This window comes from Nicotiana sylvestris, chromosome 4, assembly GCF_000393655.2.
Source record: "Nicotiana sylvestris chromosome 4, ASM39365v2, whole genome shotgun sequence".
Lineage (NCBI taxonomy): Eukaryota > Viridiplantae > Streptophyta > Magnoliopsida > Solanales > Solanaceae > Nicotiana > Nicotiana sylvestris.
In genome coordinates this window covers 145,386,840-145,405,862 of record NC_091060.1, presented here as the reverse complement: position 1 = coordinate 145,405,862, position 19,023 = coordinate 145,386,840, and the positions used below count along the sequence as shown (strand labels likewise).

At 43.3% G+C, this 19,023-nt stretch overlaps 1 protein-coding gene across 1 annotated transcript; it reads left to right on the top strand.

Annotated features, from left to right (window-relative positions):
* Window positions 1-628: 628 nt before the first annotated feature.
* LOC138890297 (uncharacterized) lies at window positions 629-1,699 on the top strand. The gene is made up of 2 exons (XM_070173672.1): window positions 629-1,270; window positions 1,364-1,699. The coding sequence occupies exons 1-2, from the start codon at window positions 629-631 to the stop codon at window positions 1,697-1,699; spliced, it is 978 nt and encodes a 325-aa protein (XP_070029773.1).
* The last annotated feature ends 17,324 nt before the right edge of the window (window positions 1,700-19,023 follow it).

Genomic DNA, 19,023 nt, shown 5'->3' with positions numbered 1-19,023 from the left:
ATGTACCACAGGGTGATCCCACTGTCATTCACCTGCACAAAGAGCTCCACAACTATGGCCAGGCAATAGCAGAGTTAACTATAACAATGAACCAGTTGGAAAAAGCTCAATTGCAGCAAGTTCAAGCGCCGAGACAAGTAAATGCTATGGAGGTTGTCAATATGTTGGTCAACAAGAGGCGACAAAGAGATCAACAAGGTCAAGGAAGTCCGGATCAATATGATCAGGGTAACAGTGGTTTCAACCAGGATAATGGGTATGATGAACAAAGTGAAGAAGTCCAGTACGTAAACAATTACCAATGACAAAGGGGCAATGCTCCTAACCAACAACAATAGAGGAGATCCCAAGGAAATTAGGGAAATCAAAACCAACAGGGAAATAACAACTGGGGGAACAATAATCAGAATTGGGTCAACTAGAACAACCAGGGAAACTGGAGTGACAACAATAGCAATTGGGGAAATAACAACCAAAGGGGTTGGAATAATGGAATCAAGGGAATCGGGGGCAAGGCTTTCAAAGACCTCCAATGTATCAACAACCAAACAACCCACCTCCATTTCTGTCCCAAGGTCCTAGCTCGTCAAATAATGAGATATGAAGGATCGAGATGATGTTTGAACAAATGATGAAAGAGAATGCTGACTTTGATGCTCAGTTGGCATCCCGTAATACTTCAATCCAAAACTTGGAGGTTCAACTTGGCCAGATTTCACAATCTTTGAATACTCACCTTAAGGGGTCTCTACCTAGTAATACGGTAGTAAACCCGAAGGGTGGGAACAATAATAGGCATACAATGACAGTGATTACAAGGAGCGGTAGAGGTGGTGAAATGAATACCTTTAAGCAAAAGGAAGTTGTGAGTGATGAGATTGAAGTGCAAGATGATGATGTTCTTATAGTTGACGAGCAAGTGAGTGAAGAGAATTTGAATGATCAAGTGAGAATTGATATTCATGATAATAAGGTGGTGACTCAAAATGACGTGAACCCGTCTAGGGAACACGTAATAAATATACCGGAAATGGTAGTGCCCAAGGCTAAGGCTCCCTTGCCAAGGCCTCCTCCACCTTACCCTCAAAGACTTGTGAAGCAAAATAATGAAAGCCAATTTAAGAAGAATATTGAGATGATGAAAAGCTTGTCGATCAATGTTCCTTTGGTGGAAGCTCTTGAGAAAATGCCGGGTTACACCAAGTTTATGAAAGAATTGGTCACTATAAAGAGATCTATGGATTATGATACCATCAAAATGACTCATCAAGTAAGTGCAATAATGCACTCGATGGCTCCAAAACTTTAAGATCCCGACGTTTTCACCATTCTATGTACCATTGGGAGTGCGGATTTTACAAAGGCATTGTATGATTTGGGAGCAAATATCAATTTGATGCCTTACTCTATGTTCAAACCTTTGGGTATTGGTCAACCGAGAGCTACTTCAGTGAGATTGCAAATGGCAGATAGAACAATGAAAAGGCCACTTGGTATTATTGATGATGTTCTTGTCCGGGTGGACAAGTTTATTTTGCCTGTTAATTTTGTGATTCTGGACTGCAAAGTCAACCATAAGGTGCCGATAATATTGGGAAGACCTTTCCTTGCAACAAGGAAGGCATTGGTTGATGTGGAAGTAGGGGAGCTCCCTTCTGGGTGGGTGACGAAAATGTTTTCTTTTGTGTGTGCAAATTGATGAGGCAATCGAATAGTACTGAAGTTTGCTCTTTTGTGAATCTTGTCACGGAGGTGATAATTGATGATACTAGTGCCATGATCAATGTGGAGGATCCTCTATAAGCAGTATTGTTGAACCTTGAGGTGAATGAGGATAAAGGTAGGGTAAAGACTGTCAATGCTTTGCACGGAATGGGTTCTTATTCCTATGAGCCCCGTAAGCTTTCTTTGGATCTTGAGAACAGAAAGACTCCACACCTCAGGTATGAATTCTTAGGCCCTAGTTCAACTTTACATGTTATTATTTCTTCTTGTCTTACTAACGTGCAAGTAGATGCCACACTGGAGGTTCTCCAAAGAAGGAAGAAGGCAATTGGATGGACTCTAGCTGATATTCGGGGAATAAGACCTACCTTTTGCATGCACAATATTATCCTTAAAGATGATGCCAATCCCTCATTGGAACATCAAAGGAGGTTGAACGAGGCTATGCAAGAGGTTGTCAAAAAGGAGGTGATCAAGTGGCTAGATGCAGGGGTTGTGTACCCCATCTCGGATAGTTCTTGGACTTCGCCGATGCAATGTGTGCCAAAGAGGGTGTGAATGGACTACCGAAAGCGGAATAAAGTGACCCGTAAAGATCATTTTTCATTGCCCTTTCTTGACCAAATGTTGGATAGACTTGCTGGGCGTGCCTTCTACTGCTTTTTGGATGGGTACTTAGGTTACAACCAGATTTTGATTGCTCCGGAAGATCAGGAGAAAACCACCTTCACATGTCCGTATGGCACCTTTGCATTTTCTAGCATGCCATTTGGTTTGTGTAATGCACCAGCTACCTTTCAACGATGTATGAAGGCTATATTTACCGATATGGTAGAGGACTTCTTGGAAGTGTTCATTGATGATTTCAGTGTTATGGGTGACTCCTTTGATGAGTATTTGAAGAATTTTGACAAAGTGCTAGCTCGGTGTGAAGAGACAAATCTTGTGCTTAACTAGGAAAAATGCCACTTTATGGTCGAGGGGGCATTGTCCTCAGCCATAAGATATCAAAGAACGGTATAGAGGTGGAAAAGTCGAAGATCAAAGTGATTTCAAATCTTCCCCTTCCTACTTTAGTCAAGGGGTTAGGAGTTTTTTTTAGGCATGCGGGGTTCTACCGAAGATTCATCAAAGATTTTTCTTAGGTAGTGAATCCTTTGTGCAAATTATTGGAAAATGATGCAAAGTTCGTGTTTAATGATGAATGCATGAAAGCTTTTGAACTTCTCAAGTACAAGTTGACAACCACTCCCATTATTACCGCACCCAATTAGAGATTACCTTTTGAGCTCATGTGTGATGCAAGTGATGTTGCGGTAGGAGTGGTCTTGGGTCAAAGAGTAAACAAGATATTTCACCCGGTGTATTATGCAAGCAAAACAATGAATGATGCTCAAGTTAATTACATGGTGCTGGAAAAAGAGTTACTAGCAATTGTGTTTGCAATGGAGAAGTTTAGGCCTTATCTCATGGGTGCCAAGGTGATAGTTAATACTGACCATGTAGCACTCTGCTACTTGATGACAAAGAAGGATTCTAAGTATCGGTTGATGAGATAAGTTCTATTGCTTCAAGAGTTTTACCTTGAGATTGTTAATTGAAAAGGGAGTGAAAACCAAGTGGCGGACCATTTGTCCCGCTTGGAGGATGAGGAGAGGCCCCGTGATGGCCTTGAAATTAATGATTCATTCCCTGATGAGCAACTCCTCTCCGTATCTGTGAATAACATGCCTTGGTTTGTGGATGTTGCCAACTTTCTTGTGACCGGTATTGTTCCGTGTGAGCTCTCTTCTAACCAAAGGAAGAAGCTTAAATGGGATAGCTTGGACTACTACCGGTATGAGCCTTATTTTTTCAAAATTTGTAATGATGGTGTGATCCAGAGATGTGTTCTAGAAGAGGAGCAAATGAGTATTCTGGATGCTTGCCATTCTTCTCCTTACGGTGTTCATCATGGTGGGGCGAGGAGAGCTTCAAAGGTGCTTAGCTGTGGTTTTTATTGGCCTATATCGTACAAGGATGCGGGTGAGCTTGTGAAGAGATGTGATGAGTGTCATAGTGCAGGTGGAATTTCAAAGAAGGATGAAATGCCTCTCACCACTATTCTTGAGGTTGACATATTTGATGTGTGGGCCATTGACTTCATGAGGACTTTTGTGAGTTCATGTGGCAACACGTACATTTTGGTGGCCATTGATTATGTTTCCAAGTGGGTTGAGGCTATGGATTTACCCAACAACGAGGCCCGGAGTGTGGTGGCTTTTCTTAAGAAGAATATCTTTACTTGGTTTGGCACTCCTAGAGCAATCATAAGTGATAGGGGTTCTCATTTATGCAATAAGGCATTTGACACTTTGCTTGAAAAGTATGGTTTCAATCACAAGGTTTCAACCCCTTACCATCCTCAGGCTAGTGGGCAAGTTGAGGTCTCCAACAGGGAGATTAAGAGCATATTGTCAAAGACTGTCAATGCAAATAGGACCGGCTGGTCAAAGAAATTGGATGATTCTTTGTGGGCTTACAGGACTGCGTACAAGACTCCGATTGGTATGTCTCTGTACCGGTTGGTATTTGGGAAAGTTTGCCATCTTCCGGTTGAGTTAGAGCACAAGGCCATGTGGGCTTTGAAAAAGTTAAAATCTTGAATAGGATGTTGCAGCGAATCTCCGGGTAGAGCAACTCAATGAGCTTGATGAGTTCCGGTTTCATGCCTATTCTAGCTCGTCCTTGTATAAGGACAAGATGAACTACTTACATGGCAAGTATGCCCATAGCAGGGAATTCAAGGAAGGTGACTTGTTTCTCTTATTCAACTCCCAGTTATGACTGTTCCCGGGAAAGCTTAAGTCAAAATGGAGTGGACCTTTTGAGGTGGTGCTTGTAACTCCGTTTGGTGCTCTTGATTTGAAAATAAAAATGGTGAAATATTCAGAGTTAATGGGCATAGAGTGAAGCACTATTTTGGCAAGTTTGATGACAGCCACGTGATGGAAATGATCCATCTCAAATGATTAATGGTAACCTGCATCGTACCGCGACGTTAAATCAGGCGCTTCTTGGGAGGCAAACCATGTGTTTTTCTTCTTTTTGATTTTCTTCGTAGTGTAGGATTTGTTTTGAACTAACTGGTTGTAAGATTTGTGTAGGAATGTTTGATGCAGTGCAAGATAAAGCTGGAAAAATTTGACAAGTCTGTAGTTGGACTGCTAACAACGCCCTATTTTTTGTGGTCAGTGGAAGCCAGTTCGCGGAGGCATAATTTGGCAGTAGACGCGGGCTTGAAAAGTCTAAAATGAGACTTCTCTGAAGTTTCATCCACGTCTACGGAGGATTTTTCACGGTCAACGGGTGCCTTTCCGCAGTCGCACCCCATTTTTCGCTCTCATCTGAAGTGTTAAGCAAGCAGCCCTTCTGTAAGTCCAAAGCGCGGACCACAGTGATATTCTACGGCTGTGCCAGGTAAGATCGGTGGGTCTTAGGGTACTTAGTATAAATCGAAGGTCAAGAGACCTTTTACCCTTTTTGACCTTTGAACTCTCAAAGCTTACTTTTTACTGTTCACCCAAGCCCTAATCCGCACAAACACAAGATTAAAGTCTATTCTCATCACTCATTACACATCTGGTAAACTCACTTCCTAATTATTCTTTCATTTGTACTTGTTTTTCTTTTGTTTGTTGGTTTTTACTTCTTCTTCTTTTCTTTTAAGTTTTAATTAGGGTTCATCATTGTAATTAACTTATGCTTAAATAGTTAGGATTGATTAATGAATACCTAGTTGGGGTTAATAGTGTAGATGGTAACCGCTAAATGAATAAAAAATTGAAATCCTAGGATTGCTCAGGTCATTTTTGAATTCCACGGACGCGAATGATTTTCCGCGGTCAGCATTTTTTAAGAAAATCAGATTTTGGAAGTCTTGAATACCGTGGTCAGCGGTGACAAATTCCGCTGACAGCATCCCACTTTACGTGGCCACATCGTATTTTCCGCAATCAGCGGTGCAAATGTTCAGAGCACTACATAAAATGGGTCTGCAGCGCAGTTGTTTTTCCATGAACAGCAGTGCAACTTCCACGACCACACCCAACTTTCTGTGGTCAGCGGGATTGTAGAATCGGAGTATGGGTAGTTGATCACAGCAAACTGAACCTCACACAACAGTAGGAAGAGCGGGCGCTAAGACTTTTATCCGAATAGTGGTATCAGGGTCAATTTCCATAGAGAGCTTGGAATGGAGTTGCGTATTTGTTCAGACTAGGAATGCGTGCTTGCTCCTAATTGTACTTCTAAAGGTTTTTGGTTTTTTTTTAATTATTACTATTATCAACTACAAATTTAAGCTAATTTATGCTGAAGGGATATGTTCTAAGTTGTGATTAATATAGAGAAAGTCACTAGGGTTGTGGCATCACCTAGGTGGTTAACTAACGGGTAGAAACTACTAATAATAGATTGACATATTTGGGATCAATGTTATAACCGTTGCACAATTGTACCCACTCTCACACCTCTCGGTAGGGAGAGGGAATTTGCCCAATTGACTCTCTCGAGACCAATTGGGTAGGCCAATTAGACCAAGCAACTAGGGTTCAAGTAGGGTGATTACTCTCTCGAGGTTTAACCCGTTAATTGGGACTACCATTTCTCATGGGTCCACCCCAATTCCTTGTTGGGTCAATTTTGGGGTCATAGACTCTCTTTCTCAAGAAGAGTCAAGACCCACTAAGCTAGAATCAATGTTTGCAACCATCAATCCTTAATTAAACCATAAAATTAACCCAAATAACAAACTCCCAATATCAATCTATCATTAAGAAGCAGCACCCATTAATTACCCACACTAGGGTTGAGCCACAACCCTAGCTAATGGGTTTAGCTAGACATAATTAAAGAAGAAACTGAAGAAATAGAAGATGAAGCAACCATATTAATTAATTACTAATGTCAAGCTACAATAATCTATAATGAAACCAAGCTATAAATGCCCAAAATCAACCAAAACATAAGTCTCGCGAGTGCAGCAGCTATCAGATGTACCAAAACTTTCCTAAAAATGGTAAAATGTTCTATTTATAGTGGGATAGAAAAACTGGACAAAAATGCACCTGCGGGGTTATTGCGGACTGCACAAAGTTGGCACGCGGCCGCATTGGGTTGCTTGACCTCTTAATCTTGCTCTCTGAAGATGGTGATGCAGACCGCGCAAAGTTGGAATGCGGCCGCATGAAGACTGGCACGGACCGCACAAAGCTGTTGTGCGGCCGCATGAATAGTTTTGACAGCTTCTCTGAACTTCTTGGACGCGGACCGCGTGACTATAGAGTGCGGTTGCATGGAGAGGGACGCGGGTCACATGAAGTGGGACGCGACCGCGTGGTTTGCTTCTGGAATATGACACACTCTGAACTTTTTGGACGCGACCGCATAGCAAGATTGTGCAGCCGCATGAGTGAGACGCGGGCCGCATGAAGTGGGATGCGGCCACATGATGTTTGACTTGTAGTTTCACAGTCTCTGAACCCCTATGGTGCGGCCGTATGACATGATGGTGCGGTCCGCACAAAGTTCTGAATGTCCTTACTTTAATGATCTTTGGCACTTGAGCAGGTTTCACTCCGGTTTGAGCCGATCTTTGACGATTTGTCACTTTATAGCTCAAACCTGCAATCAAGCGCAATCTGTAAGCATTTTGGGACTATTTTATAGCAAATTACACTCAAAGCGCACGCAAGTATGGGTATAAAACATGTTAAAATCCTACTTATCAACTCCCCCAAACTTAAACCTTTGCTTTTCCTCAAGCAAACAAAATAAGACCCACCCCTCAAAGGCAACATCCAAGCAATTTCAGCTTATCCTAAAATAACCTCAACAAGCATCAATTGGCACTAACAATTGCCCTCAATGCGAATGCATCATTAACACATTTAAAATTTGAAAACTTGTGGATCAAGTGTGACACATGAGCATCAAGAGTTGACACATTTCATCAAAGAACTTTTCTCAATTACTTTGGTCATTGTGGAACCCAAACTCACACATCCTCAACTCTCCCTAAGTGAACCTCACCTTTTAAAGTATTGACACACAAACCGAGATTGATGAATTTTCACTCATCTCTCTCAAGGAAGAGGCCACAAGTCCGGCTCTAAGTACCATATGCTTGCCCCTTATGTAAGTATACACTAATGTAGGTTCCCTTCAACTCAAAATAATGTAGGGCTTTTGTGGAGTCATTGTGAAGGTTTTTGGGAAAGGGTAGGACATATTTTTGTTCAAGTGGGTTCAATCTTCCCTTAAGCACTTCTTTTGATTCATTTTGGCACACTTTCTTGACTCATTTGAGTATTCACTTTTTTTTCAAGGGGTTAGAGAGACACATTGTCACCCTTTCTTATGCAATTCAACACATTTCTCCTTTTTCTACTTTTTTTCCACACCCTTTTTCCCTTTTGTTTTCTTTGAATCCCCTTTCTGACCTTATTCAATTCGGTCTTTCTTTTTGTCTTATCTTTTTTTTTTCATTACCTTTCTTTTCTTTTGCTTTTGTACCTTTTACCACATTGTTTCCTTTCTTGTATCTCCCCCAAAACTTAAACATTTGCCATCTACTCAAGGGAATATTTGGGTGCCAAGAGAGGGTATCATTAAGAACGGGTATAGGCTTGTAGCTTTGGTTCTTAGAAGAAGAAGGTTCAAGGCTCAAAAGGGTTAACTAGGGATCATTTCATAGGTAGGTCATGGAATTGTTCAATCTTAGCATTTTGGATTAGGGAGAGCCTACAATCACTTCTCAAGCCAAATTTCACCTAGGATTTCGCCTCAACAAACATTCGGGGCAAGTTCTAGACCATCGGCTCGGGACTTGGACTCGCAAATCGACTTCTTACCACACACACTAAAGGATTTCTAAAGATATCAAGTAGAGGGCCCACAACGACCTTAGTTACGATTCAAGCGCACAATGGTCCAATACGACCACATGATGACTGTTTGGTCAACACAAGAGTCTCAAAGGCCACGACATTTACCATCCTGAGCACCACATTATGTCTTTGACCATGGGATCAAAAGCAAATGTGTTAGGCCCAAGCGAAGCTTTTCCTGAGGTACCCTTGACTGCAAAACTTGAAAATAAAAAAAAAAAAAAAAAAACGGACTCAAACCCTTAAGAAGGTTATCACGCCATCTATCATTGGGAAGAACCACCCGGTTCACACAACACTCTACCCTTGGAAAGAACCGTGGCATTAAGAAAACCAAGGGCTTATTGCAAACGCCAAAACAAAACAAAAAGGCTACGAGCCTACTATGAAGCTAAAAACGAAATTTTTTAACGAAAATAGAAACACCGAATGAATATGTACAATGGGGGAGTATGTACAATAGGGGAGTAGAATATACAACGGAGGGGGGGGGGAATAGATATGTACATAAAGTAGAAAAGTAACTAGAATGAAAAGTTATATACATGCCAACTATCAGCTAGCAACATAAGCTCAGAGTCTAATAAATATGTACAGTCATCCCAAATGTATCAACCATCAAAATAGTAGGGCGCACCCCCACGAATAAAAGCTGGCATTGTCCCCAATGCCAACTACCAAAATAAGCATATAAACAGAGAAAGAATATAGCGTGGCTCCTCAAGCCTGATCCGTCGTCATGGGCTGATCAGTGGTCTCCTGATCCTCTATACTAGCGGGAACCTCAGACTGGTTCCCGGCCTGCTGCTGATCTGCTGCTGGGATAGGGGCCGGGTCATGGACCGATTGAATATCTGGTGGTGCACTGGAAGTATCCTCCTGAACCTGTTCTATCTCTATCACAACACCCTCAGTGCTAGGAAGCTTCCTCTTCTTCCTTGGGTGCCTAGGCTCCTCCTCCTGCTGTGGCTCTGGTACAACTACGGCTGGTGATGGTGCTGACTCATCAAAGAACAAGTCTAAAGGCATCTGGTCTGCCGTTAACTTGTCAAACTCAGCTCGGAGCACCTTCATCTCTTCCTTAGATGCCCGGGATTTTCTCATCTTCTTGTGTTCTCTGGCAAGCTCTTTTAGAGCTTTGCCCTATGCATCAACTGCCTTTTTCAAGGCAGCCTGAGTAGCCAAAATCTCCTCCTGGTTGGCCAGAAGGTCTTCAATGTCTCCTCAATGGACTGAGGAATCTCTTCAATGCCAATGGATATGATCACACTGTACATAACATTGCCATAATGGATGCAATGAGAACCGCTCGGGCGATTGGAATGGTCTGGTCATGGGACGAAGGGTCTAACCTGTTGCATACAAAAGTTAACCATCCTCTCGCCTTAAAATTGAGGTCCTTTCACAGTATTTTCTTCCCCACCTAAATCCACTCTAGAATAGTACCCGACTGAGCTAAGAACTGTGCCACCCAAGGACGAGCTTCCTCTTTCAGCTCTAACTTCTCTCTGTACTGAGAGTCATCCTCGTCATTGAAACCCAAATACTCATTCAACGCCTTTCCCGAGAACACTATCTTCTTATACCGCACTTTGGTTGCAATTGAACCTTCTTTGGTGTGGGCCACATTGCTGTAGAATTCCTTCACCATATGTTCATTTGCATCGACCAGCTCATCTTTGAAGAAATCCCACCCCACTCTAGTAATAAATTGTTCATGGACTCGGGGAAGGTAGGGTAACAAATCTCGGGTGACTACTCTTCTTTCTGGAATCACCTTCTTCTTGGGCCACACTTCTCGGAATTTATGTAAGGCCACCTCGCTGACAAATCTGTCCTGCCATACAACTGGGTTTCTAGTTCTTTCAATTCCCCCAACTCTAAGTACCCCACTATCCGGGACCTCCTCATCACTCTTGTTTTTATCTTCTGCACCCTTCCCGGATTCTGAAGTTGTGGGGGAGGTGTAGTATTTGGCACTGCCTGCTTTTGAGCCCTCAGACGACTCAGGTTGTATAATAGTTGGAGCTTTAGCTGGGCCTGTGGGGGCTTTTCCAGAATCAGTTGAGACATCCTGGGAGGGGAGGTATCACTCTCCAACTGTTCTTCATCACTCATCACCTGGTTTCTTGTTTTTAGCTTTGGTTGGGGAGTGAGTTTCTTCAATTTTGCTTTACCTCCCCGGGAGGGGTCACCTCTTCGTCCGGGTTGTTTAGCTCCACGCCCTCATTGTTTAACCATTTTCTGCACATAAATAAGTCTAACATTGTTAGTTCAGGCAATTGCAGAGTTTAAGTACAGAACAGAAACACAAACAGAGAACAGGTGATAGCAGTGCGAACCGCACAAACAAGACATGCGGACCGCACTGAACAAATTGGGAAATGAACACCTCTCTAATTGGGAACCATGCAGACCGCATGAACAAGGGGTGCAGCCGCGTGGGGGCCAACGCGGTCTACAGAAACTGGTCATGCAGCCGCATTTGCCATACTATTAAAAACTGGTGCCTTCTGAACCTCACCCACGCGGACCGCGCAAACTTGGGATGCGGCCGCGTGGGGCATGGAGCAGACCGCACAAACAAGGCATGCGGACGCGCTGGGAAGTATCAACCTTTAGGCTCAAGGCTTACGCGGACCGCGTAACAGAATTATGCGACCGCGTAAAAGGCATGCGGACCGCATAATCAGGGAGTGCGGCCGCGCTGGGCTTTCATTACAGGGGCAATTAGGGTTTTACAAAAAAACTCAAGTCTTTCACGTTTTAGCATCCTACTTTGTCCCTACTCATTTATAACATGCCCATCATTTCAAAGAACAACAAGAACAATATAAAACTATCCTAATCATGAAACGACGAAGAACAAAAAAGAAAAACGAAGAAGTTATGACTAGGGAAACATGTATAAAGTTTAAATTAATACTAAGTAAAGACTAATGTGAGAGATATGTTACCAGGAAAGCGAAGAAATGCTCTTGATATTAACACTAAGAAGGGTCTCTGATGTGAACAGTAACTTTTAGGGCTCAGGGGTCAATTTTTGCGAAAAGTTCTAATGAAGACCCTAATGGCCTATTTATAAGAAATACCGCGGGGCCCAGCACTTACCGTCTAGTGCGGCCGTGTGAACACAACCGCGGGCCTCGCTGGGACTTTACCATTTACCTGGTGTTGAACGAAGGCACGCGGACCGCATGAGACGGGTTGCGGCCGCATGAGAACCACGTGGGCCGCTCAAAGTGGGACGCGGCCGCGTGAACGCAGTTCAGAGATTGATCATTCTTGGCCTTCATTGGTGTGGACCACACAAGCAAGGACGTGGCCGCACTAGCCATCTTCAGAAATTTGGCAATATTTTCTTTGGCCGGTACGGACCGCACAAAGTGGGATTGCGGCCGCACGGTCTCTGTTCAGAGACTGTGCACTTTTTGCACAGGTGTTTTGCACTGGTTCAATTACAATTCCTGCAACATCTCACAAACCATTAGCTCAAAAATCCTAATCTACAACAAAAATTAAAAAGAAAGAAAAAGACATGGGTTGCCTCCCAAGAAGCGCCTGATTTAACGTCGCGACACGATGCATGTTACCATTAAAGTCACTTCAAATGAATGAGTGCCACCACATGGCTGTCATCAAACTTTCCCAAGTAATGCTTGACACGATGCCCATTGACCCGAAAAACTTCACCATTTTTGTTCTTGAGATCAATAGCACCAAATGGGGTTACACTAACAACTTCAAATGGACCACTCCATTTAGACTTATGCTTTCCAGGGAATAACCTCAACCGGGAGTTGAACAGAAGAACCATGTCACCAACTTTGAATTCCTTCCCTCGGGCATACTTATCGTGAAGGTACTTCATCTTGTCCTTGTACAAGGACCAGCTGGAGTAGGCATGAAATCTAAACTCGTCTAGCTCATTGAGTTGCTCAACCCGGAGATTCGCAGCGACATCCCATTCTAAGTTCAATTTTCTCAAAGCCCACATAGCCTTATGCTCCAATTCCACCGGAAGATGACAAGCTTTCCCAAACACCAACCGGTATGGAGACATACCAATCGGGGTCTTATAAGCTGTCCGATAGGCCCAAAGAGCATCATCTAATTTCTTCGACCAATCGATCCTATTGGCATTGACAGTTTTGGACAAAATACTCTTGATCTCTCAGTTGGAAACCTCAACTTGGCCACTCGCTTGAGGATGATAAGGAGTGGTCACCTTGTGATTTACACCATACTTGGCAAGCAATGAATCAAAAGCCCGGTTGCAAAAATGAGAACCACCATCATTAATGATAGTACGTGGAGTGCCAAACCTTGTGAAGATACTCTTTTTCAAGAACTCCACCACACTTCGAGCTTCGTTGTTGGGCAAAGCGATGGCTTCGACCCATTTCGACACATAATCAACCGCTACCAAGATATAGGTGTTCCCATACGAACTCACAAACGGCCCCATAAAGTCGATACCCCACACATCAAAAATGTCCACCTCTAGAATTGTGTTAAGAGGCATCTCATCCTTTTTTGAAATCCCACCGGCTTGTTGGCATTCATCACATCTCTTGACAAAATCGCCGGCATCTTTAAACAAGGAGGGCCAATAGAAACTGCAACTAAGCACCTTAGAAGTCGTCCTCACCCCGCCATGATGGCCACCATAGGGAGAGGAATGACAAGCCTCCAAAATACTCAATTGTTCTTCTTCTGGGACACATCAGCGAATCACACCATCGGTGCAAATCTTGAACAAATATGGCTTATCCCAATAATAATCCAAACTATCCCGCTTGAGCTTCTTCCTTTGGTTAGAAAGGAGCTCATACGGGATTATACCGGTCACAAGATAATTTGCCACATCGGCAAACCACGACATATCATGCATAAATACCACAAGGAGTTGTTCATCCAGGAACGCATCATTGATCTCAAGGCCGTCAGAAGGCCTCCCCTCTTCCTCCAAGCGGGACAAGTGGTCCGCCACTTGATTTTCACTTCCTTTACGGTCCATAATTTCTAGATCAAACTCTTGAAGAAGTAGCACCCATCTCATCAACCTTGCTTTTGAATCTTTCTTGATCATCAAATACCTAAGGGCGACATGATCTGTATGGATAATCACTTTGGCCCCCATAAGGTATGGTCGGAGCTTTTCCATGGCAAACACAATAGCTAGCAACACCTTCTCGGTGACTGTATAGTTTCTTTGAGCTTCATTCATCGTCTTGCTTGAGTAGTACACCTGATGGAATATCTTGTTGATCCTTTGGCCCAAGACCGCCCCTACCGCAACATCACTAGCGTCGCACATGAGCTCAAATGGCAAGCTCCAGTTGGGTGTGGTAATGATAGGGGTAGTTGTCAACTTGTGTTTTAGAAGCTCGAACGCCTCCATGCATTTCTCATCAAAGACAAACTTGGCCTCCTTCTCTAACAACTTGCATAACGGGTTAACTACCTTAGAGAAATCTTTGATGAACCTTCGGTAGAAACCCGCGTGCCCCAAAAAGATCCTCACCCCTTTGACAGAAGTAGGGGGAGGTAACCTTGAAATGACTTCAATCTTGGCTTTGTCAAATTCAATACCTCTCTTCGAAATCTTATGACCCAATGCAATACCCTCTTCTACCATAAAATGACATTTTTTCCAATTGAGAACTAGGTTTGTATCTTCACATCGGGCCAACACACGATCCAAATTTGTCAAGCATTCTTCAAAGGAGTCCCCACCATGCTAAAATCATCCAAAAAGACCTCCAATATATCTTCCACCATGTCGGTGAAAATTGCCATCATACATCGTTGAAAGGTCGCTGGAGCATTACACAATCCAAACTGCATCCTCAAAAATGCGAATGTGTCGTAGGGACAAGTAAAGGTCATCTTTTCCTGATCTTCTGGGGCGATGAGAATCTGATTGTACCCCGAATACCCATCTAAAAAGCAATAGAACGACCGACCCGCAAGACGATCAAGCATTTTGTCGAGGAACGGCAACGGGAAATGATCCTTTAGAGTCACCTTGTTAAGCTTTCTATAGTTCATACAAACTCTCTATCCCGTCACCGTCCGAGTAGGAATCAACTCATTGTTAGCATTGGTTACCACAGTCATCCCGCCCTTCTTCGGTACGCATTGCACCTAAGAAGTCCATGAGCTGTCAGAAATAGGATACACCACACCAGCGTCAAGCCACTTGATAACTTCCTTCTTGACCACTTCTTGCATAGCTTCGTTGAGTCTCCTTTGGTGTTCAAGGGCCTCGCATCTTCCTCCAATATGATCTTATGAATGCAAAAGGCGGGGCTTATACCCCGAATATCCTCCAATGTCCATCCGATCGCCCTCTTGTGCTTTTGTAGAACCGCCAAAGTGGCGTCAACCTGCACGTTAGTCAAGCAAGACAAAAGAATAACAGGCAAAGTGAAATTAAGGCTCAAGTATTCATACCTGAGGTGAAGAGGAAGTGGTTTCAACTCCAACACCGGTGACTCCTCAATAGATGGCTTGGTTGGGGGAGTTTTGCGATTCTCAATATCCAAGGATAACTTCCTAGGCTCATAAGAATACGAGCCCATACCATGCAAAGCGTTTACACATTCAACTCTCCCAGCATCATCATCAACATTCATGTTCAAGAGCATGGCCTCAAGTGGGTCCTTTACATTCACCATTGCGCTTGTGTCATCCACTATCACCGCCGTGACAATGTCAACAAACGAGCACACCTCGGTGCTATTCGGTTGCCTCATAGATTTGCACACATGGAACACCACCTTTTCATCACCAACACGGAAGGTCAACTCTCCCGCTTCGACATCTATCAAAGCCTTTCCAGTAGCTAGGAAAGGTCTTCCAAGGATAATTGGCACCTCAAAATCCACCTCACAATCCAAGATAACGAAATCGGCCAGCAATATGAACTTAGCAACATGGACACGGACATCATCAATAATCCCCAAAGGCCGCTTCATTGACCGGTCCGCCATTTGAAGCCTCATAGAAGTTGGACGAGGTTGTCCGATTCCCAAGGTCTTGAAGACCGAATATGGCATTAAATTGATACTTGCCCCCAAGTCACAAAGGGCTTTTGCAAAGTCGTCACTTTCAATGGTACATGGGATAGTGAATGCACCGGGGTCCTCAAGTTTCGGAGTCATAGAATGCACAATTGTTCTCACTTGATGGGTCATCTTGATTGTCTCACACTCCATTGATCTCGTTTTTGTAACCAATTCTTTCATGAACTTTGCGTACCCCGACATTTGCTCGAGTGCCTCCACCAAAGGCACGTTGATAGTCAAACTCTTCATCATATCAATGAATTTCTTAAATTGGTTGTCACCTTTTTGCTTGGCCAACCGTTGAGGATAGGGCGGAGGAGGCCGAGGTAAGGGTGCTTTGACTTTGGGCACCACCGGCTTGGGTATATCAATCACGTGTTCCCTAGACGGGTTCACGGCCTCTTGTGTCTCCTCTTCAACCTCATGAATATCAATCCGCACATCATCTCTCACACTTGGTTCAACTACATCTTCAACCACCAAAGGCATTTCATTATCTCGTAACTCATCTTCATCCACCATAACTTGGTTTCCTCTTGAGGCATGCACATCACCGCCTCTTCCACTTCGCGTTGTCACCTTCATCACATGATTATTGTGCCCACCCTTGGGGTTTACTACCGTATCACTTGGTAGAGCACCCTTTTGGCGAGTATTTAAAGACTGAGAAATTTGGCCAAGTTGTACTTCCAAGTTACGGATAGAAGTGTTGTGGGAGGCCAATTGAGCTTCGAAGTCTTGGTTCTTCTTCATCATTTGCTCAAACATAACTTCAGTTCTACCAAATTCATATCCCGAAGAACTAGACCCTTGAGATTGAAACAGCGGTGGGTTGTTCGGTTGTTGAAACATCGGAGGCCTTTGAAAGCCTTGCCCCCGATTTCCTTGGCCACCATTGTTATTCCACACACCTTACCCATTGTTGTTGTTCCAATTGTTGTTGTTGTTTCCGCTCCAATTCCCTTGATTACCCGAATTGTTGTTCCCCCAATTTCCTCCTTGGTTGTTGTTATTGTTCCAATTACCACCTTGTTGATTGCTCTAATTTCCTTGGGGTCTCCATTGTTGGTTCCGTTGATTACCTCTATTCCCTTGATAGTTTTTGACGTATTGGACTTCCTCACTTTGATCATCATAGCATTCATTCGAATAGCCACCACCATTATCATAGTTATCAAAATTTCCTTGAGGTTGTTGCCCTATTTGCCTCCTTTTTATCATATTCACTCCTTCCATGGCGTTGACTTGGCGCGGGTTTTGAACTTGTTGTAACTGCGCTTTAGCCAACTGATTCATTGTTGTTGTATGTTCGGCAATGGCTTGGCCATGATCATGTAACTCCTTATGCAAATGTATGATGTTACGATCACCTTGAGGCACATTAGCCCGGCTTTGCCATGCCGACGATGTGTCGGCCATCTCATCTAACACATCACAAGCTTCATTGTAAGGAAGCTTCATAAAATTTGCTCCCGCCAGTTGGTTCACAATACATTGGATGGTTGTGTTGATGCCCCTATAGAATGTTTGTTGGATCATCACATCGGTCATATCATTGTTAGGGCATTCTTTCACCATTGTTCTAAACCTCTCCCATATCTCGTGTAACGGTTCAGTCGGCTCTTGCTTGAAGGCTAGAATCTTGTCCCATAGAGCTGCTATGTGACCTGGAGAGAAAAACTTAGCGACGAACTTGTCCACCAACTCATCCCATGTAGTGATGGAATGATTGGGGAGCCTCTCCAACCAATCTAACTCCTTCCCCCGAAGTGAGAATGGGAAAAGTCGAAGTCTCAATGCATCCTCCGAAATATTTGTCTGCTTGCTACCACAACAAGTATCCACGAAGCCCTTCAAGTGTTTATAAGCATTCTGATCAGTGGCCCCCGTGAAATAACCTCGTTGTTCGAGCAAGGTGAGCATCACATTTGTAATCTGGAAGTTCCCCGCCCGGATTCGGGGAGGAACTATTGCACTTGCGTACCCTTGATTGGGTAGAACTATTAGTGCCACTCTTGGTGGAGGTGGATGAGGGTCTGGTATATTCTCATTTGCATTGGCATTTGCATTGGCATGTCGACCTCTCCTAGGAGCTTGAGGTAATACGTCTTCTTGTTCTAGATCCTCAACCTCCTCCCCCACGACCACGTTGCCAAGAGGGTCATTTGTGTTTAAAGCCATGTGTAACTGAGTGAATTGACACAAATAAAATTAGTAAAAGAAGGAAAGATAAGCAAAACACAAAACTAGCTACACAAATAGTCAACACCGTTTGATCCCCGGCAACGACGCCAAAAAGTGATCGTAGCAAACTCAACCTCACACAATGGTAGGAAGAGCGGGCGCTAAGACTTTTACCCGAATAGTGGTATCTGGGTCAATTTCCACAGGGAGCTTGGAATGGAGTTGCGTATTTGTTCAGACTAGGAATGCGTGCTTGCTCCTAATTGTACTTCTAAAAGTTTTTGGGGTTTTTGTTTAATAACTACTATTATCAACTACAAATTTAAGCTAATTTATGCTGAAGGGATATGTTCTAAGTTGTGATTAATATAGAGAAAGACACTAGGGTCGTGGCATCACCTAGGTGGTTAACTAATGGGTAGAAACTACTAATAATAGATTGACATATTTGGGATCAATGTTATAACCGTTGCACAATTGTACCCACTCTCACACCTCTCGGTAGGGAGAGGGAATTTGCCCAATTGACTCTCTCGAGACCAATTGGCTAGGCCAATTAGACCAAACAACTGGGGTTCAAGTAGGGTGATTACTCTCTCGAGGTTTACCTGTTAATTGGGACTACCATTTCTAATGGGTCCACCCCAATTCCTTGTTGGGTCAATTTTGGGGTCATAGACTCTCTTTCTCAAGAAGAGTCAAGACCCACTAAGCTAGAATCAATGTTTGCAACCATCAATCCTTAATTAAACCATAAAATTAACCCAAATAACAAACTCCCAATATCAATCTATCATTAAGAAGCAGCACCCATTAATTACCCACACTAGGGTTGAGCCACAACCCTAGCTAATGGGTTTAGCTAGACATAATTAAAGAAGAAACTGAAGAAATAGAAGATGAAACAACCATATTAATTAATTACTAATGTCAAGCTACAATAATCTATGATGAAACCAAGCTATAAATGCCCAAAATCGTCCAAAACATAAAACTCGCGAGTGCAGCAGCTATCAGATGTACCAAAACTTTCCTAAAAATGGTAAAATGTTCTATTTATAGTGGGTTGGAAAAACTGGACAAAAATGCCCCTGCGGGGTTAGTGCGGACCG

Bases quoted from the DNA above. Each gene is read 5' to 3' on its own strand.
- LOC138890297 (XM_070173672.1), top strand. From the start codon at position 629: ATGATGAAAGAGAATGCTGACTTTGATGCTCAGTTGGCATCCCGTAAT. The intron at 1,271-1,363 runs GTAAGTGCAATA...GATTTTACAAAG, and splicing joins CCATCAAAATGACTCATCAA to GCATTGTATGATTTGGGAGC.